The sequence below is a fragment of the Bos grunniens genome, chromosome 16 (genome assembly GCF_055505025.1).
Source record: "Bos grunniens cultivar Pamir isolate PY7600 chromosome 16, Bosgru_T2T1.0, whole genome shotgun sequence".
NCBI classification, from domain to species: Eukaryota; Metazoa; Chordata; class Mammalia; order Artiodactyla; family Bovidae; genus Bos; species Bos grunniens.
This window is the reverse complement of record NC_141180.1, coordinates 20,841,996-20,864,058: the sequence shown is the minus strand read 5'-3', so window position 1 is coordinate 20,864,058 and position 22,063 is coordinate 20,841,996. Positions and strand designations below refer to the sequence as shown.

The 22,063-nt window shown below is 38.4% G+C and overlaps 1 protein-coding gene across 8 annotated transcripts in view; it reads left to right on the top strand.

Annotated features, from left to right (window-relative positions):
* Window positions 1-22,063, top strand: part of RALGPS2 (Ral GEF with PH domain and SH3 binding motif 2) — a 163,734-nt gene that overhangs the window by 48,393 nt on the left and 93,278 nt on the right. For 6 of the 8 annotated variants that reach the window (XM_086343615.1, XM_086343613.1, XM_086343616.1 and 3 more), the window contains exons 4-5: window positions 131-181; window positions 20,065-20,148. In XM_086343615.1, coding sequence (XP_086199741.1) covers window positions 131-181; window positions 20,065-20,148 — 135 coding nt within the window. Of the gene's footprint in view, window positions 1-130; window positions 182-13,415; window positions 13,568-20,064; window positions 20,149-22,063 lie in introns of all 8 variants that reach the window. The other 2 variants (XM_086343620.1, XM_086343619.1) reach the window with 1 other exon arrangement.

The window sequence follows — 22,063 nt, the reverse complement described above, 5'->3', positions numbered from 1 at the left end:
AGCCCTTATAAAATTGGGACTTTTTTCTAGTAAAGATTTGAGTACAGACTAATAATTTTAATTTCAAATATATGTCATATAATGGCATTCCAAAGAAGAAATTCTAAAAATTTTTTACTTTTTATTTCAGGGTCAGATAACACTAATGGATGTTCCAGTATTTAAAGCCATTCAACCAGATGTGAGTAGTTTTAAGAACTTCCCTTTAAAATATGCAAAATGGTGAATTATATCTCAAATTGAGAAGTTTTAGAAACGAAAAATTACACTTTATATTAATTTTTAAATGTTTAAAGCTTTTGGCATTGTTCAGGCTTTGGAAACTCGTGGCATTCATAGCTATACACTGTTGAGTCATAGATGAGACTCAGTCATTTTGGTTGATTTGGTTTCATCACTTTACTGAAGGGGGCATAGACTTAGGCAGGTTGGATGATCTACCTGAGGCTTTGAATCTTGTACTCCCATCTTCTTGTACTCCCAAGAAGTAAGCCACTGGGTTTCACAGCTCACTTCAGTAATCGTTTCCCTTGTTCCTTAATTTTTTGACTTTATAATATGACTGTGTGTTGACACTTGGGCGAGAAGAGAGAGAAGGAAGGCATTTTTTGTTTTATTAAGAAGAAGGAGACTATCTGCATCTACCCACTGTAAACTGTTTATTACACTGTGTGTGTATGTATGTTCCTATCGTTATCACAGTCTGAATATGGTAGCATCTATTTTACTGATGAGAAAACAGAATGACAGTTGTCCCTGATTACAGCTTAGTATTAGAACTGGTTTTCAGACTTTAAAAATTGATGCTTTTTCCACTCTTATCAGGTGAGAATATACATATGACTTTGTATCCCCAAACTAAGTCATCAATAATACTGACATATTCAGTACCTTAAGACAGATATATTTTTAGTTCTTTCAGAACAAAATATAATGTATTTGTTATAGTATTTTCAAGTCAACTATAACATAGATGTTAGAGAAAACATCTGTATCTTCAGTGGCATAGACAGTCCTGTGTTTTTCAAGTTCCTTAATTTCTGAATATCTCAAGTTTGTCGCTTACAAAATGAAAGCATGGGCCTAAATGACCTCTGAGTCTTTGTTATATCTACAGTTTTGTTTTGGTTTTTTTTTTCCCCTTTTTCCCTATACCGTGGATGGAGGGCACTCTGAAACCATTAGTTTAGCAACAGAGGAAGCAGAACAATCTAGTCTATAAAGAAGACACAAACAGAAAAATGGCTTTTGTATTTAAATAACAGTAACTGAAGTATTCATTTCCTCACATCCTTAAACAAAGCAAACTGAATTCTTCATAAAAAGAACAACGTTTAGTCCTAAAGTTCAGTCATCTTCTCTTTTTGTGCATGCTCAGGCACTTCAGTCATGTGTAACTATTGGCCACCTCATGCCAAGAGTTGACTCATTGTAAAAGACTCTGATGCTGGGAGGGATTGGGGGCAGGAGGAGAAGGGGACGACAGAGGATGAGGTGGCTGGATGGCATCACTGACTCGATGGACGTGAGTCTCAGTGAACTCCGGGAGCTGGTGATGGACAAGGAGGCCTGGCGTGCTGTGATTCATGGGGTCGCAAAGGGTCGGACACGACTGAGCGACTGATCTGATCTGATCTGATGGGCACTTGCCTACCAGGCTCCTCTGTCCACGGGATTCTCCAGGGAAGGATACTGGAGTGGGTTGCCATGCCCTCCCTCAGGGAATCTTCCCAACCCAGGGATTGAACCCACATCTTTTATGTCTCCTGCATTGGCAGGTGGGTTCTTTACCACTAGCACTACCTCTTCTCTTTAGACATATTTTTTTTCCTTTTGAATAAACTGTGATTACTATATTTCTAGAAGTTTCATCCGAGATTAGTGCCATCCAGTAGAAATATGTGAACCATTTATATAACTTTACATTTTCTACAAAATAAAAAGAAACAAGTAAAGTTAATTTCAATAATTGTATTTAACTACAACATCCAAAATATTATCACTTCAACCTGTAATCAGTATAAAAATTATTGAGATTTTTACTCTCTTTTTTCTGTGCTAAGACTTTGAGATTCAGTGTATATTGTACAATTACAGCACATCTTGCCACATTGCAGGTGCTCCATAGCCATTTGTGGCAAGGGGTTGAACACTGAAGATCTAGCAGTGACTGCTTATGGACATAAGCTTCAAGTCAATGGGAATTTTTTGTGAACTTCCTAGAAGTGAACCTTAAAAATTCCCTTGACCCCACTTCCTGATCGAATTTAACACTGATCCTGTTGATTTTTTTTTTTTTTTAGCCTAAATCTCGTATTTATCCATTCTATCTCTACTCTGAACACCCTAATCAAATACACCATGGTAACTCATCTGAATTGTTGCATTGCCCTCTACCTTATCTGTCCACATCCATCCTGACCCTTCTAAACTTTCTCTACCCAGGATCCAAGGTCATCTTTCAATATATAAATCTGCTTTCATGATTCTTCTGCTTAGAATGCTTCAGCGGCTTCCTGTTGCTCTGAAGATAAAGACAAATTGTCCCAATATTGTCTACGAATCTATTCTAAGTTTTGCCTCTTCCTACCTACTCCAACCTCATCTTCCGCCTTTTCCACCTCTTTCTGGTCTAGCTACAGTGGCCTTTTAGCCCGTCTCACCACTGAGCCTGTGTGCATCCTAGTTAACTCCTAATCATCCTTCACTTCTCAAGTTAAGTTTGACTTTCTCAGATGAGTTTTTTTCTCTTCATACAGGCTCTCCCAGCACTTCCTACTACTTCACTGGACTTGTCAGTTGCAGTTTTACATTTATGGATTGTGGTTCAATAAGTATTTACTGAGTGTCTGTTCTATGTCAGATGCTGGTTTATAGCAGTGAAGAGACCAAAATTCCTGCCCTTGTGCATCTTACATTTGAGTAAAGTAAGCTAGTAGTGTGTCATGGGAAGTATCAGCCAGCCAGAAGAGGACAGGGTGTGAGGGCCGTGAGAGCTGTGATTTTGCATAAGGTGATCAGACAGGCTTCACTGCAAAGGTGCCATCTGAGAAAGACCTGAACGAGATGAGAGAGCAAGCCCTGCAACTGTTTGGGGGGAAGGGTGTTCCAAGCAGACACAACAGTGCCGATATATAGTGCCATAAGTTTCTTTCTTAGTTCTTTTGGGAACAAAATATAGTGTATTTGGTGTAGTATATACAAGTCTACAATGGCCCTGAATACTTTTCCTTCCTTTATTTTGTGACTTTATAATATGACTGTGTGTTGTATCTTAAAGACAAGAAAAAAATCAAGGAAGACATTTTTAAAAAGAATTAGACTAACATTTATTATGTATCTACCCACTATAAACTATTTATTATGCTCACATAAGGGAAAAGATTACTGGAGTGAGGTGTGAAGCCCAGGGCAAAGGCCAGTGAGCTCAGTGAGTAAGTGTGGGGGTCTAGTAGAAAGTGAGAGGGCCAGATGGCATGGGACCTGGGGAACCGTTACTCTGAAAAAAATCAGAAGGTATGGATGGTTTTGAGCAAATGAATGACATTTTCTGATTTGGGTTTTAAGTAGCTCTTCCTGACTAACTGGCCAGGGTATGTGGGGAAGCAACCATGGGGGTAGGGAGGGGCAGGGACCAAGGACTGAATCGAGGAGATCAGATGAGCAAGGAAGGTGACTTGGGTCAGGGTGTGAAGGGAGGAGGTGGTGAGAAGTTGTCAGGCACTGTATGCTAAAGAGGAGTCAAGGATGATGGCAAGATTTTTGGCCTGACACCTGAAACATTTACTCCATAGCCTTTGAGATGGAAAATGGTTAGTATTGTGTTCATAGCTCCTGGGACTGCCATTTATAGAAAACAGAATATGCAGTGTATTCTGGAGAAAGGCCAGAGGAGCAGATTTTGAAGGAAGAGCTTGAGTTTGGCTTTGGACATGTTTAGTTTTACGTGTGTGTTGGACAGCCAAAGAGAATGTTGAATTAGGTAATATATACTGTATTTTGTATATGTATATGTATATATATATTCTACCACCACCACCCCACCACCCCCAGTTCAAGCTGGAATGTAAGTTTGGGAGTTGTCAGTGTAGAGATATTTAAAGCGTGGGTGAGATTACCGAGGGTGAATATACTTGGAGAAAAGAAGGAACCTATTTAGTGTTGAGGAGGAGCTAGCAAAAGAAATTGAGATGCAGCACCTGGTGATTTAGGAGGAAAACTAGGTTAGTGTGAAATTCAGTGAACCAAGTGAAGTATGTGTTTTTAAGAAGGAAGGAGTGATCTGGTGTAAAGTGATGTTAATCCTGGGCTTATATGTTTATTGCTTGCTACTTCCACTAGGTTTTAAGCTACATGAGGACACTTAGGACAGATACTGTTACTATTTTATCTGGCATGTAGTGGGAACGCAATATTTAGAATGAGAAAATGAACAATGTTTAGTAAGTTTTATCCAATGAGAGAATGTTTTTCTTTTTTTTTCCCCCAAAATTGAAGCAGTAACTCTTGGAAGAAGCAATGTAGCACCAAAATATTCTTGTCATGTATCCATCTCATATAATCTTCAAGGTTACATTAACTCTGGCAGCATCAACAGGACTTTGTCACCTGGCAGAAAAACGTCTTCTGATTGATCCTGGGATATTTAAGACGTGTAATAAGATGTAAAGTGTAACAAGATGAAACTCTGTGTACTGACCTAGCCCAGTACTGTTGAAGCCACTCTGCGTCCTTCCATATTCGCCTGTCTTCCCTCCTCCCACCAGAGGAACCGCTATCCAGTGTTGATCTGTATCATTCCTGTGCATTTAGCTATCGATTTTCTATAAGTGTATGTTCTCCCTTAACAGTATTTGCTTTTGCATGTTTCTGATTTTTTATGTATGGTATCCCGTGATTTTCTTTTTTGTCTACTTATGTCCAACATTGTTGACCAGCATCCATGTTTATACTCTAGTGCGTTAATTACTGAGTTGTAGCACATTAATATCCTTAAGTTTATTAAATACTGCCAAATTGTTTTCCATATTGTTTGTACAGATATTATTTGTTTATTATGTAAAACTCTTGCTATTGATAACTTTAACAAAAGATTTTTTAAGTCAAGATGTTGTCCAGTCTAATGTATTAGTCTCATATATTAGCATAAAATGAGGTCTCTCTATGTAGTCAGAATATTAATTTGACTACCAGATGAATTATTTTTGTTAAATCCAAATTTAACCTCAGATATGAAAAAACAGTGGTTATCACTGAACCAAATAAATTTTTCTTCATGTTTCTATCCATTATACCAATGTTCAAGTTTGTATAATTTTATATAAAGCTTTAAAAACTATATATATACTATATAAAAGGAAACTATTTAAAAGATCGTTAGTTACACTAAAACTGTTTTAGTCAAAACTCAGTATTCTGTGTATATATCCACATGTAACTATTTCAGGTGATGATTTATTCACATTTTCTGAAATAAAATGTTCTAAATCTGAGCTTTGAAGAATGTAGATTCTGAATCCAGCTATGTGGTTTAGTGATTTGATTTGCAAGTTGGTGATTGAGCCACACAGGTCTCAGTTTTCTGCAAATGAGGCAATTTCTGAGCTACTTGCAACTTATATATTTCACATTAATTCTGTTCCCTAAGTAGATCATTGCCACTGTTACCAGCTTGTGGAATTCTATATTCCCAAGTCTTTTTGTATCATGCAGAATTTATTTAAACTTTTGTCCCTAAACTTGTTATTGACTTGTAGACAGAAAGTCCAGTTGTTTTCCCAGAATAAAGCTGTTTATCTGCCTGTCTGCTGCACTGTCTACCTCAGAATTGCTCAGGGGAAAAAAAAAAAGAAAAACTCAAAGCCTTTTGTTTCCCTCTGGAAACTATTGGCCTTATGTTTGAGATGTCAAAAATTATTTTTTATTATATAGAGACTATCCTTAGTCATCAGTAAAACACTGGCTGAAGAAATCTGGTCTTTTAGTAAGCAGATCTGAGTCAGATTTAATGCTCAGTCTGGTTTTTCTCCAACCTTGTGTTACACTTGAAATGGCTTGAAAGTGAAGGGAAGACAAAAGAACACATTTTGCCACTTTGTTTTATTGTTTTATAATAGAGAATAATGGGAGAAAAACATGTTTACCAATGAAAAGAATTTAATGGTAAAGGAAAGTTCAGTAATTTTACAAACTACTTAATAGAATTATACAGAAAAAATGTTTGCTCAGGTTTTAAAGTTGTCTTTCTGAGTGGTTTGCACCATCTGTCTATCCATTTTTAGTACCAATCAGAAACCTGCGAGTCATTCTTTTCTCTTCTCCCTCTGTCCTCTTTCTTCTGTTTTTTAGTATCTCCAGTTGATTTTATTTCCTAAATAACTTTTCTCCCCTTCTGCTTCCCTATGCTTCCCTGTCAACGCTGAAGGAAATTTTTTAAAAGAGCACAGTATTTTTACAGGGCTGCGGCTCACTGGCTCAGAGTATGAACCTTCCCTAGCGCCTGTACATGTTTGTTCATCTCAGTCTGTTACCTGTGTTTACTGGTGGATCCTCCTTTATGTGGACACTGCCCTGACGTCCCTGTAGCTGCTGCTGCTAAGTCGCTTCAGTCATGTCCGACTCTGTGTGACCCCATAGACGGCAGCCCACCAGGCTCTCCCATCTCTGGGATTCTCCAGGCAAGAACACTGGAGTGGGTTGCCATGTCCTTCTCCAGTGCATGAAAGTGAAAAGTGAAAGTGAAGTTGCTCAGTCGTGTCCAACTCTCTTAGCGACCCCATGGACTGCAGCCCACCAGGCTCCTCCATCCATGGGATTTTCCAGGCAGGAGTACTGGAGTGGGGTGCCATTGTCTTCTCTGCCCCTGTAGCTAGTGCTACAGAAATCCCATGCCCTGATATTCCTATAGCTAGTGCTGCAGAAATCCTAAGAATCTTCATTTGCACCCTGGCCCAAGCAGCATGGCCAAATTTGGAAGCTTCTGTGAATGGTGATTACTCTCACACAAAACCCGGCTTTTCATTCTTCTCCCGTTCCTCCTTCTAAGTAGCCCTTCCTTAGTGATAGGCATGGGATGGAGACACAATGATATACGGTTGCTGACACTGCAGTTACACTGATTACAAGGAAGGAAAAAGCTGGTAGTTCTGTTAATACATCCTTACAATTCTTAACTATCAGAGTTGCTCACTGTCTTTTTGTTCTCAGTATTCTTTAAATTAGACCAGTTTAGCGGGGTAAATGGGCTTCCCTGATAGCTCAATTGGTAAAATCCACCGGTAATGCAGGAGACCCAGTTCGATCCCTGGGTTAGGAAGATCGCCTGGAAAGGATACCCACTCCAGTATTCTGGCCTGGAGAATTCCATGGACTGTATAGTCCATGGGGTCACAAAGAGTTAAACACAACTGAGTGACTTTCACTTTCACTTTGGGAGGTAAATTGTCATGTATTTTGCTTTCTCTTTTTTAAATCGGTCTAACATTCACAGCTCTTTCTGTGGGTGCTCAGAAAATTCTCAATTACTTAATTTCACTTACTTTAAAATTTATTTTAAAGCCCTTTGAATTCCAAAAAATAATTTAGTAGCAAAACATAAAAGCCATGAGCCAGAAGACTTGCAGTTTTGTTTCAGTTTTGACATCTACAGAGTGTGCCACTAACATAACCTATTTCATGTCATTCAGTTCAGTTCAGTTCAGTCGCTCAGTCGTGTCCGACTCTTTGCGACCCCGTGAATCGCAGCATGCCAGGCCTCCCTGTCCATCACCAACTCCTGGAGTTCACCCAGACTCACGTGCATCGAATCAGTGATGCCATCCAGCCATCTCATCCTCTGTTGTCCCCTTCTCCTCCTGCCCCCAATCCCTCCCAGCATCAGAGTCTTTTCCAATGAGTCAACTCTTCGCATGAGGTGGCCAAAGTACTGGAGTTTCAGCTTTAACATCATTCCTTCCAAAGAAGTCCCAGGGGTGATCTCCTTCAGAATGGACTGGTTGAATCTCCTTGCAGTCCAAGGGACTCTCAAGAGTCTTCTCCAACACCACAGTTCAAAAGCATCAATTCTTCAGCACTCAGCTTTCTTCACAGTCCAACTCTGACATCCATCCGTGACCACAGGGAAAACCATAGCCTTGACTAGACGGACCTTTGTTGGCAAAGTAATGTCTCTGCTTTTGAATATGCTATCTAGGTTGGTCATAACTTTCCTTCCAAGGAGTAAGTGTCTTTTAAGTTCATGGCTGCAATCACCATCTGCAGTGATTTTGGAGCCCCAGAAAATAAAGTCTGCCACTCTTTCCACTGTTTCCCCATCTATTTCCCATGAAGTGATGGGACCAGATGCCATGATCTTCGTTTTCTGAATGTTGAGCTTTAAGCCAACTTTTTAACTCTCCACTTTCACTTTCATCAAGAGGCTTTGTAGTTCCTCTTGACTTTCTGCCATAAGGGTGGTGTCATCTACATATCTGAGGTTATTGATATTTCTCCTGGCAAACCATTCAGTATCACAGTAATCCAGGTCTATGCCCCAACTAGTAACGCTGAAGAAGCTGAAGTTGAATGGTTCTATGAAGACCTACAAGACCTTTTAGAACTAACACCCCAAAAAGATGTCCTTTTCATTATAGGGGACTGGAATGCAAAAGTAGGAAGTCAAGAAACACCTGGAGTAACAGGCAAATTTGGCCTTGGAATATGGAATGAAGCAGGGCAAAGACTAATAGAGTTTTGCCAAGAAAATGCACTGGTCATAACAAACACCCTCTTCCAACAACACGAGAGAAGACTGTACACATGGACATCACCAGATGGTCAACACCAAAATCAGACTGATTATATTCTTTGCAGCCAAAGATGGAGAAGCTCTATACAGTCAGCAAAAACAAGACCAGGAGCTGACTGTGGCTCAGACCATGAACTCCTTATTGCCAAATTCAGACTTAAATTGAAGAAAGTAGGGAAAACCACTAGACCATTCAGGTATGACCTAAATCAAATCCCTTATGATTATACAGTGGAAGTGAGAAATATATTTAAGGGCCTAGATCTGATAGAGTGCCTGATGAACTATGGAATGAGGATTGTGATATTGTACAGGAGACAGGGATCAAGACCATCCCCATGGAAAAGAAATGCAAAAAAGCAAAATGGCTGTTTGGGGAGGCCTTACAAATAGCTGTGAAAAGAAGAGAAGCAAAAAGCAAAGGAGAAAAGGAAAGATATAAGCATCTGAATGCAGAGTTCCAAAGAATAGCAAGAAGAGATAAGAAAGCCTTCCTCAGTGACCAATGCAAAGAAATAGAGGAAAACAACAGAATGGGAAACACTAGAGATCTCTTCAAGAAAATTAGAGCTACCAAGGGAACATTTCATGCAAAGATGGGCTCAATAAAGGACAGAAATGGTATGCACCTAACAGAAGCAGAAGATATTAAGAAGAGATGGCAAGAATACACAGAAGAACTGTATAAAAAAGATCTTCATGACCTAGATAATCACGATGGTGTGATCACTGACCTAGAGCCAGACATCCTGGAATGTGAAGTCAAGTGGGCCTTAGAAAGCATCACTATGAACAAAGCTAGTGGAGGTGATGGAATTCCAGGGGAGCTATTTCAAATCCTGAAAGATGATGCTGTTGAAAGCTCTACATTCAATATGCCAGCAAATTTGGAAAACTCAGCAGTGGCCACAGGACTGGAAAAGGTCACTTTGCATTTCAATCCCAAAGAAAGGCAATGACAAAGAATGCTCAAACTACTGCACAATTGTACTCATCTCACACGCTAGTAAAGTAATGCTCAAAATTCTCCAAGCCAGGCTTCAGCAATACGTGAACCATGAACTTCCAGATGTTCAAGCTGGTTTTAGAAAAGGCTGAGGAACCAGAGATCAAATTGCCAACATCTGCTGGATCATGGAAAAAGCAAGAGAGTTCCAGAAAAATTTCTGCTTTCTTGACTATGCCAAAGCCTTTGACTGTGTGGATCACAATAAAGTGTGGGAAATTCTGAAAGAGATGGAAATACCAGACCACCTGACCTGCCTCTTGAGAAAATTGTTTGCAGGTCAGGAAGCAACAGTTAGAACTGGACATAGAACAACAGACTGGTTCCAAATAGGAAAAGGAGTACGTCAAGGCTGTATATTGTCACCCTGTTTATTTAACTTATATGCAGAGTACATCATGAGAAACACTGGGCTGGAAGAAACACAAGCTGGAATCAAGATTGCCGGGAGAAATATCAATTTTATGTCATTAGGCTTTGTTAAAAAAAAATTTAGATAAGTGAAGGGATATTAGACTACTTGACCTTTAAAATACTCTTTAGGTCTTTGAGGATTCCTGAAAGTAGAATAAATTTGAGTGGTAACTTCAGAGTAAGAGCTTCAGTTAAGTGTAGCTTCAATCAGTAATAAATAGGATTTTGACCAAAACTGCAGAAGTCTTGAGATGATAAGTGTTGGGGGTGGTCAGAAGTCAAGTTTTTAGAGATTGGGGTGGGGGGCGGGAGGGTCTCAATGGAACATAAATTCCACCAAGGCAGAAACTTGTCTGCTCGTGTGTCTATAGTGATTGAATGATACTTATTCGATACTTGAATTTGAGTGACCATTCCAAGGCTTGTACACTGTACAGCCTGTACAGCCTGCAAGCATATCATCTCCCATTGTTTACCATGTTTAGTTATTTTCACAAAAGTCTATTACCCAGTCCAAGAACGTAGTTTTTATCAAGTAACACTTGTTCTATGGAAGCAGAAGTGTTTTTTCCTCTCTGCCCATAATCCACAACATTTTCTTCCTCAGTGTGAATTCTTCAGTGTTCAGTAAGGGCAAAAGTTTACCATAAGGTAAACACTCATTAATTTCTAGAATGAATTTTCTGGTATTTAGTTGAGGCTCTGCTGCTGCTAAGTCACTTCAGTCGCGTCCAACTCTGTGTGACCCCATAGACGGCAGCCCACCACGCTCCCCCGTCCCTGGGATTCTCCAGGCAAGAACACTGGAGTGGGTTGCCATTTCCTTCTCCAATGCATGAAAGTGAAAAGTGAAAGTGAAGTCGCTCAGTCATGCCCAACTCTTAGTGACCCCATGGACTGCAGCCTACCAGGCTCCTCCATCTATGGGATTTTCCAGGCAAGAGTACTGGAGTGGGGTGCCATTAACTCTTGTTAAAGTTTTTGCACATTTCTTATATACAGAGGTTGCCCGAGTATGGTTTCTCTTCTAATCATGAACGTTTTTTATTTTTCCTTTAGAAAGCTCTTACACATTTACCGGGCTTCTCTCCAGTGTGAGTTCTCTCATGTTGAGGAAGCAATGACTGTATTCTGAGGAATTTTCCATGTTTCTTTATAGGATTTTTGTGGTTTTTTCCTATTATGAATTCTTGGATGCTCTATAAAACTTGTATTTCTTCTGAAGTCATTGCCACATTCACTACACTGATGGGATTTCTCCTCAAAATGAGTATCACGTTACTCAGCACAGGATGAGTTATGACAGAACGCTCTCTTGCAATCAGGTTTTCTTTCCATTAGCAGCTGTGCTTGAAATCTGTATTGTAGTCATTACATTGGATAATGTTTACTTCTCTTAGAGGTTCCCAAATCTTTATGAAGTAACAGGATCTGACTGAAAGTCCTCTGACGTGTATTACATTCAAAGAAGAAAGTTCTGTGCTTTATTGTTTATTCTGTTCAGTTCGGTTCAGTTGCTCAGTCATGTTCAACTCTTTGCGACCCCATGAACCACAGCATGGGGTTCCAGAGTCCACCCAAACCAACTCCCAGAGTCCACCCAAACCCATGTCCATTGAGTCGGTGATGCCATTCCACCATCTCATCCTCTCATCCCCTTCTCCTCCTGCCCTCAATCTTTCCCAGCATCAGGTCTTTTCAAATGAGTCAGCTCTTCGCATCAGGTGGCCAAAGTATTGGAGTTTCATCTTCAACATCAATCCCTCCAATGAACACCCAGGACTGATCTCCTTTAGGATGGACTGGTTGGATCTCCTTGCAGTCCAAGGGACTCTCAAGAGTCTTTTCCAACACTACAGTTCAAAAGCATCAATTCTTCAGTGCTTAGCTTTCTTTATAGTCCAACTCTCACATGCATACATGACTACTGGAAAAGCCATAGCCTTGACTAAACAGACCTTTGTTGACAAAGTAATGTCTCTGCTTTTTAATATGCTGTCTAGGTTGGTCATAACTTTCCTTCCAAGGAGTAAGCGTCTTTTAATTTCAGGGCTGCAGTCACCATCTGCAGTGATTTTGGAGCCCAAAAAAGTACAGTCAGCCACTGTTTCCCCATCTATTTGCCATGAAGTGATGGGACGTAGGTCAGTATAATAAGTCATTTAGATTATATCAATAAACACAATATAACATACGCAAACACAGTGCAATAAGTCATTTAGATTATATCAATAAACAGTAAATACAAAGGATAGATAAAACCTTCCTGTATAACTGGGATACACTAGAGATTGAGGAAGAATTCTGGTTAAATGAGGGAAAGTACATATAGGTCATTCTGAATCTTATTAAAACATTTCTGAAGAACTTGCAATTGTGATCTTTCTGGTGATATATGTAAAGAGCTTTCTCTATGCAAAATTTCTTTCGTATGCAAAGAGGCTATTGTCTTGGCAACATCCGAAATTCCAACATCAGGAATATCATAATTCTGTCCTTGTTTTAATGAAAAGTAACATTTTCATTAGGCTTAAAATATAAAAATCCATAAATACAGTAGGAGATTTGAAGAAAGCAAAGAAGACATATGACTTTTTTTCTCATATTTCGTTGGACGTAAGGTTAGCTGCTTTGTCAGTTCTTATTGCTGTTTCTCACTGAAAATTTTCTTAATATATAGTAAGGTCAGACTTAGGGAACTAGGGAAGGTGAAGAAGAAAGCTGTTGACTAGGAGAGTAGGTATATCACACCATCAGTGGTAGCAGAAGATAGCTCCTGCCTTAATCTCTGACCTCACTGTAAGGGGCAACATTAAGGTATTGGAAGTAGGGAGGTTGGGGGAGTAGAGAATGTGAGTTCATTAGAAAAGTGATGTGATATTTTTAATTTAACATAATACATTAGAATTATATAGTTTCAGAGCTTATTCTGTGGATTAGAAGCGTAGGAGTCGCAGTGAGTGCTTCATTTCAGGCTGCGACTTCTTTCTAAACAGCCATATAGGCTGAATGGATATACTGGATATACCAGTTCCCTCCAGATCTTCCAGGTTTTGAGCCTAGGAATACCTGCCTCAACAGTAGTGATTTTCTCATTGTGAGGACCCCTACCCTTTCAGTCTTGTACAGATTCCATCGCTTTTTCTTTCTTTCCCTCAGTCTTTGTCTACAACTGGTCTATATTGGCCTTTTCTCTTCTTCTATCTATAGGTATCCCTACAACATCACCCTTAGAGCAGTCCTTTTAAGAGTGTTGGAACCTACAAGATGAAATTTAGACCAAGAATTTGACTTTACAGAACAGACCTACAAGACATAAGAGAAGCTGTGACTCCCGTGAAATTCAGTAATTCTTTCATAGGGTAGGTGGTCATCAGTTGTGGTGTTTGCCTTCCCACATGCTTTCAAAATAATCTGTTTAATGGCTAAAAATGAACCCACGCATATTCTCTCTGATACACTTTTAGTGACCATTAAGAAATTGCCTTTGTATATGTGAGTTACTGTTAGAAGCTTTCTCTTCACTGCCTGTTTTAAAAATTGCAAGTTGAATCCATTTGAGCAGATTTTAAGCATCGAGGCTGCTCTATTTCCTTTAGCCTTTGCTGAAATGGAGGCTTATTTACATAGTGTACTTAACTTGAATCAGTCCTATTCATGAGTCAAACCCTAAAAAAACATCTTTTGAGTCACTAAGTTTACTTTAACTTTTTGGTGTTCATGGGAAGTGGTTTAGTATAGAGTAACTGGAGACCTGGCAGATAACCTGTCAATACAGTATGGTGCTGGTAGGAGAATTCATTTCTCAGATGGTATAGTCTCACGTGGAGAAAGATTCTAGGGTCTGAGACAGAAAGAGACAGAGACAAAGGGAAAAGCAGGTTTTTTTTCCCACAGAGATATTTAGTGGCTGTTGAGGTAGAGATGGGGCAAGACAGATTCCTGTAAGGTCAGCTAAGCATAAATGCATGTCAGGGTTTAGGAGGAAAGCACTGAATGAGTCGCAGTGCGGTGTCTCCTTCATAGTCCATTATATGGGTTTTTCTTGTTGTTGTTTTATAAACTTTTTATTTTAAGGTAATTAGAGATTCACAGAAAGTTACAAAAAAAATACTACAAGCATAGTTTAATTTTAGATAGGGAACTGCTTTTCTTTTCCTTTTTTAAAAAATGTGTTTAGCTGCACCATGTTTTAGTCGCGGCATGGGGGATCTAGTTCCCTAGCTAGGGATGGAATCCGGGCCCCCTGCCCTGGGAACACAGAGTCGTAACCGCTGGACCACCAGGGAAGTCCCCAGAGATAGTGTTAGATTCACGGTTTTGAAACCAAGAAGTAGGTGTTTATACAGTGCATGTCTGTACAGTCCTGTGGCGTTCAGCGTCTGTGCAGATTTCCTAACTGCCACCTCCATCAAGACACACAGCTGTTCCCCCAGCACAAAGCTCTCTCACCTGTGCTTCCCCGTGGCAGCCACACCCCCACTCCCTCATCCACGGTTCCTGGCAGCCTCCATGTTGTCCTCTACCCTAGTCTATTTGATGTTGTATTAGATGAGCTAGTAATGGAACATTGTTTCCAAGGGCAAATGTTTTCTGAAGCAGAAAATATACTCTTAAAAGGTAAAGAACCTCTTTATTTCTTCATGTTTTTTATGTATAAGATGGAGAGCTCCAATGGAATTTTAACCCATTTGCTCCCAAGTAATTTGACTGGAGTTTCATTCATCCCCTGCCTTCTTTCAGGTCTGCTTCGAACAGAGTTTTCTTAGAGGAAAAGCATTTTTTCATTAAGTTAGTGATGTTGCAACTCACCAAAAATTGGATGGATTTTTCAAAACCTCTTAGCTTCTCTTATTTTGAGGAGTCAGAAAAGAATTTAAAAAATTTTAATGTAAAACATAAGGCTATAATCCACTGCTACCTTTGTGTTCCTTATCATAATAAATTGTAATGATAAAGATAGGATCAAATGAGTTGATATGTGTAAGGCATTTAGAGTAGTGCCTGGCACATAGTGATCTCTGCCTTCGGGTTAGCTTTTATTTTTATTGCAGCTGTTAAGACCTGTGTTCTAAGGAAGAAAGAACTTTTTAAGCCCAGAGTCAGAAGATTAGATCACACAGAAAAGGACAGATGTATTGGCTACTGTCAATAGTTCTATATGCACATAAAGGAGATAGGGAAGATGTTTACGTAGGTTTATTCAGGTGGTGGGTTCTGGGTGGTGTATGGTCCCTGCCTGCTGCCCCTCTCCACCCCCTGATTTTCTGTTTAACAAATTTTGTTATTTAACAACTGTAATTACTCTTACAGATGGGGAAGTTAAGATATAACGTATAGAAAGAGAATTAAGTACACCTAGTTTTGATAAGACGCTTGTGAAACTGACAGGAGTTGCTAGTATGAATGATTCGGTATTTCAGAAGGGCAGTTTGACAAGCGTCAAGACCTTGAAAGAAAGGGTTCCTACTCTTTGACTTAGTGATTTCGCTTCTAGGACTGTATATTTAGGAAATGATCAGAAAAGGTGCAAGGATATTCTTTATTTATACTATATAGCCTTACTTATGACAGGAAAATGGCTTGTCAAATGGCTAGATAAGTTGAATAGCAATTTCATAGAGACACTTTGATTATAGCATTAATATAAATTTGGAAATTTTGTAATTGGTTAAAAACAAATTCAGAGTTGATGGATTTAATCCTAGAAATTGTGTCCTAAACCTTGACATCTTTATATAGTTGTATAAATATACTGTGATATTTAGGAAGACCAAACATGTTTTCTAGCAGTTTGATGTTTTTAATATAGTTATCATGTGTCATGTTTATGTTAATATAATATCTATCACTAAAATTTTGTGTCTATACAGGAAGATTATGTGAAATGAGTATATATCTAGGCTGAGTACAGAGTACTCAAATTCCTTTTTATTGTAGAGTTGCTTCTGTCATTTTCTTTTCCTTGATTAATTTCAGATTTGAAATTTGCAAATTCTAGGTTTAAAAAAAGTACTTTATATCTTTAGAAAATTTACTGTTTACTGTGTTAAAGTGATAATTGTTGTCTCTTTCTTCAATATTCCCCATCTGAATTGCTCAGGCCAGAAACTTGGGAGTTTTAGTACTTCTGGATACCTCATTCTTAACACTGTGTGGATCCAGTTTTTGATCAAGTGATATTTTCAGTATCCACTGATACTACCCTATTCCAGGGAACATTAAACAACATATAAAGTTGTTATAATACCATCATAACTTCCTCAGTCTTTCGGAAGTCAGTTCATTCTTTTTTGTTTTTATTTAATTTTTAAATTGTATTGAAGATATGCATATATCATGTTTAACGAGCTAAATATTTCCACAAGAGAGCAAAATATAACAATATCCTGTTGTTTCCACCCTTCCAACCTCCACCTTTGAGCCCTACACCCATCCAGGTCTCTTAACTTTTCTTATTTGGAAGACTTTATATTTGTTTTAAAGATAATATATCTAAATACCTATTGTTTATGAGTTTTCAATTTTGGTTATGATTTATTGACTCTCTACTATGGAAGATGATTTCACTCTATTTTCTCTTCCTCTCACATTTGCACAATTTATTTCCTCTTCTTTTCTTTATAGTTATGTCACAATTTTGACATGAATAAGTAATCATGGCTCAGCTGTTCTTTACAAGTGTAGAGAAAGCTGAAGAACAGTTGATCCGTGATTACTTACTTAAATTTTGTTTTCTTTCAGCTAAATAACTTACTTTAACTTTCTCTGTTTTTGGGCGCATGCTCAGTAGTATCCAGTTCTTTGCGATCCCATGATTGTAGCCTGCCAGGCTCCTCTGTCCTTGGGATTTTCCTGGCAAGAATACTGGAGTGGGCTGCCATTTCCTCCAGGGGATCTTCCCAACCCAGGGTTCGAACCCATGTCTTCTGCATCTCCTGCATTGGCAGGAGTGTTCTTTACCACTGAGCCACCTGAGAATCCCTTTAGCTCTCTCTATGACTTGTCACTGATTTTTCTGCCAGAAGTGAATGCAGTGAGTGTGTTTTCTCTGTGTTCAAACATTCCAGATAGTGTTTCATCTTTCAGAGATGTCTCTCTTGGAATTTCCGTCCTTGCTATTTACCATCTGGACTATCGTTCTTATGGTCTGCTCTTAGGTCTGTCTCAGAATCTCCCTTTACTCTTTTTTTTTTTTTAATTTATTTTTTTAAATTTTATTTTATTTTTAAACTTTACATAATTGTATTAGTTTTGCCAAATATCAGAATGAATCCACCACAGGTATACATGTGTTCCCCATCCTGAACCCTCCTCCCTCCTCCCTCCCCATACCATCCCTCTGGGTCGTCCCAGTGCACTAGCCCCAAGCATCCAGTATCGTGCATCGAACCTGGACTGGCATCTCGTTTCATACATGATACTTTACATGTTTCAGTGCCATTCTCCCAAATCTTCCCACCCTCTCCCTCTCCCACAGAGTCCACAAGACTGTTCTATACATCAGTGTCTCTTTTGCTGTCTCGTACACAGGGTTATTGTTAGCATCTTTGTAAATTCCATATATATGCATTAGTATACTGTATTGGTGTTTTTCCTTCTGGCTTACTTCACTCTGTATAATAGGCTCCAGTTTCATCCACCTCATTAGAACTGATTCAAATGTATTCTTTTTAATGGCTGAGTAATACTCCATCGTGTATATGTACCATAGCTTTCTTATCCATTCATCTGCTGATGGACATCTAGGTTGCTTCCATGTCCTGGCTATTATAAAAACCCTTTACTCTTAATCTGGGGATTTCCAGTATTTTCTTTCGGTCTTGGTTCTGTGGTTTCCTGGATCTTCTCTCCCTTTTTCTGACTTTGCTAGTTTGTTTTGATGGAAGACATATTCTGCAAGCTCTGTGAGAATAGGTGCATAAAAGGAAGATTCCCCGAGACTTTCTGAAAATGTCTGTGATACACTTTCATACTTAATTGATTCTTTTGTTGAATATAGAATTCTAGGATTTTGAAGGCTTTGTTTCAGTTGTCTTCTATCTTCTAGAGTTGCTGTTGAAATACCTGATACCTTCTGATCCCTTTTTTTCTGTATGTTATCTGTTTTTGTTTTGTTTTTGAATTGACAGATTTTATGATTTCTTTGTCTCCAGTGTGCTACAGGTTTTTGATGCTAGGCCTTGATTTGAGTATTTTTTTTTTAATCTTTTATAATGGACATTAGACAGGTCTTGTCCTTTAGATTCAGGAGACATTTTCTTGAATTAGCATTTTTTTCAATAAGTTACTTTCCTCTATTCTCTCTGATTCTTTTAGAATTATTTTTATTATTCAGAAGTTGACTCTAGTGGACTCTTCTAATTAACATACTATTTTTGCCCCCATATTTAGCTTATTGTTTAAAAGGTATTATCACCTTTATCTTTCCTGATTTTAACAGTTCTTTTATTATATTTTTCATGTCCAAGAGTTTTATTTGGTTCTCTGAATCTTTCTTGTTTGTACCCTTCTATTTTTTCTGTTTAATGGGAGCAATATCTAGCTGGAAGTAATAATTACATGGTTTTACCCTTTTCTCCAGAGAAGGTGATGGCACCCCACTCCAGTACTCTTGCCAGGAAAATCCCATGGATGGTGGGAGCCTGGTGGGCTACAATCCATGGCGTCGCTAAGAGTCGGACACGACTGAGTGACTTCACTTTCACTTTTCACTTTCATGCATTGGAGAAGGAAATGGCAACCCACTCCAGTGTTCCTGCCTGGAGAATCCCAGGGACTGGGGAGCCTGGTGGGCTGCCGTCTCAGGGGTCGCACAGAGTCAGACACGACTGAAGTGACTTAGCAGCACCCTTTTCTCTGTTTTCTTTTTTCTCCACCCTAACTCAGTGTCCTCAGAATTCTTCTTTCCTATGGATTATGTCTCTTTCTGGCCATGGTCGTTGTATTACAGCAGGGTTCCTAACCTGTTTTGACTCTTGAACCCCTTTGGAAAACTGAAGCTTCTGGAGCTGAACCCTTACTTAAAATCCAAGAAAATCAGTTCTAATAACATACACCTATCAAAATATTTTTTTAAAACTGTCCTATGGCTATATATGTGCCCCTTTGTTAACATATTAAGTATCTAGAGGTGCTGAAATTATAACTTCAAAGCAGTGATGAGTGTAAATGATGTTTTTGAGATATCTGTACCAACCGTAATGTGATATGAAAAATCTGTGTTTTTATTAGTCATAGATAAGTCACATATATTGCCAATTCTTCTACAGTCGGTAGCCTACATGTATAATTAAAAGCAATGTCATTTCAGTTGGAGGTTAGTGTAAAACAGAATTGTAATTTTCTTTTTTTTTTTTTTTACATCTAAGTTCTTGAGCTCTTTGAATTCTATTGATAGATCTATGGGGAATCAAACATCCCCTTTTAGGGGTTTCTTCAAATGCCTGGGGTCATTGGCTTTCAGCTCAAAAGATTGAGGTTACCAGAAAGTTGATTGGAAGCTCTGAATGATTGACTGGGACTTGGCAACAAGTAGGCTTCGCTTTACGTTGTGGGATGCTCATCTTTCATTATTTGTAGATTTTCTTCTTGGGATTCAAATCTCTTCAAAGAAGAACCTACATTCTGCATATGGAGTATAGATCTAATTATCTATGTTCATATGGATAAGTAATTGTGCCCACTTGTATTCTTGTAAAATTTGTTTTTGTGATTTGCCTGAATGGTTATACTATTAAATATGTTCCTATTAAATAAAACAATTCTAGGAAAGTATGCAAACTGTCTTTAATGCTTTTAAACCATTAATGTAACAAGAAAACTGGGCTTTTTCATGAATTTATATTTAATTTTTTAGGAGCTTTCAAGTTGTGGATGGAATAAAAAAGAAAAATACAGTTCTGCACCAAATGCAGTTGCCTTCACAAGAAGATTTAATCATGTGAGTTGCTTATAAAATTTTGATATTTAGTTTCTGAAATTCAATTCCTCAGTATGTAATTTTTCATTAAGAAATAATTTAAGTTTTTACATCAGTTCTAGAGCATTTTCAACCAATATCTCTTCAGTGTCTTTCCATATAATCTTTTTTTCTTTTTCCTTCTGTAATTCCTATTGAAAATTTACTGGAACTTTATGTTCTTTCCTACTTGTGTCTTAACCTGTCATATTTTACATCTATCCCTTTGTGCTCCATTCTGTGTTATTTACTCAGATTTATATTTCAGTTCACTAAAACAATTCTCTTCAGATGTGTTAAATCTGCTTCAAATCTATGTACTTTTTTTTACACTAATATCATTCCCCCCCTTTTTTTTTTCAATTGCTTAAGTCATCTTCAACTTTTTATTTTGTTTTATTACAAGGTGTATTAAATCCCACATCCCTAAGCTCTTGAGAGGAAATCTGCCAACGGCAGCTGTCATACCCTTTCCTTTTTTGCCTTTATTTCCTTTATTTTTGGCCTCAAGTGAAATCTTTTCTTTTCAAGTTAGTCATGTGCAGTGCTTAGTCAGTCAGTTGTGTCTGACTCTTTGCAACCCCATGAAGTATAGCCCACCAGGCTCCTCTGTCCATGGAGATTCTCCGGGCAAGAATACTAGAATGGGTTGCCGGGCCCTCCTCCAGGGGATCTTCCCAACCCAGGGATCAAATCCAGGTCTTCCGCATTACAGCTAGATTCTTTACCGTCTGAGCCACAGGGAAGCCCCAAATTACTGGAGTGGGTAGCCTATCCCTTCTCCAGGGGATCTTTCCAACCCAAGAATCAAACCGGGGTCTCCTGCATTGCAGGCAGATTCTTTACCAGCTGAGCTACCAGGGAAGCCTACTTTTTAAAAAATGGTTTTCTTTAACTCAGCATTTCTAGGGGTTTATAGCAAATAGTATATCTCAAGTTATTTGGTTCACTGCATTACCCAAAATGGAAGTCCGATAGTATTTTTTTTTTTCAGTTAGATTAAACCATTAGTAAGGAACCTACAGCAAACATGTCTTATACTGAATTGCTTATTTAAACTATATGGCAGTTGTTTTAAATTTTTTCTGGAGTGGTCAGAATTTATCATCGTAGTAAACTTTTTTTTGCCAACAAAAACATTGTCACAATACCCACAAATTTGACTTTAGATTTTTAAACACTAATATTATTCTTAAGTAAGTCAAAAGATTGTTAGGGTCAAATATGTCACCGTGTACCAAAAGCTTTTACACTTAATCAAGATTACAGTTGATCTATAATAAAATTCATTACTTAGTTATTCCATTACTCTATTATTTTCTCTTAGAAGTGTGATGGGAAATCTGAAGTAGCAAATTACAAAAGAAGTTGCAAAGAGACTTTTATTTTTAAAATGAATTTCTTGTAGATAGCATATAGTTGAGTCCTCCTTTTTTTTTTTTTTTTTTTGCCCCATCTGACACAATTTTAGTAGGTAGTTGCTAAAATAAAATCATTACTGTTTGAAAGAAGACAACAAAATCCACAGTCTCTATAACATTATCCATAATGATGACTATACAATTGAAAAAATTACCAGACACACAAAGAAAAAGAAAAAGTTGACTGAGTATTAAGAGAAAAAGCATTAAAACTCCAGGAGTTGGTGATGGACAGGTAAGCCTGGCGTTCTACAGTCCATGGGGTCGCAAAGAATTGGACATGACATGCGAATGAACTGACTGACTGAGTTAACTCGGCCGGGCTCAAACTCTAAATTCTCTTTCTTGTTGGAGAATAGATCGGTTCTTTCCAGATTTTGTCTTTATCTGGGCTTCTTAAAGTTTCCCCTGCACATGCACAGTTCCGAGGTCAACTGGAGATTTGGATGAAGTTTTTATATAGATTTGGGGGACTT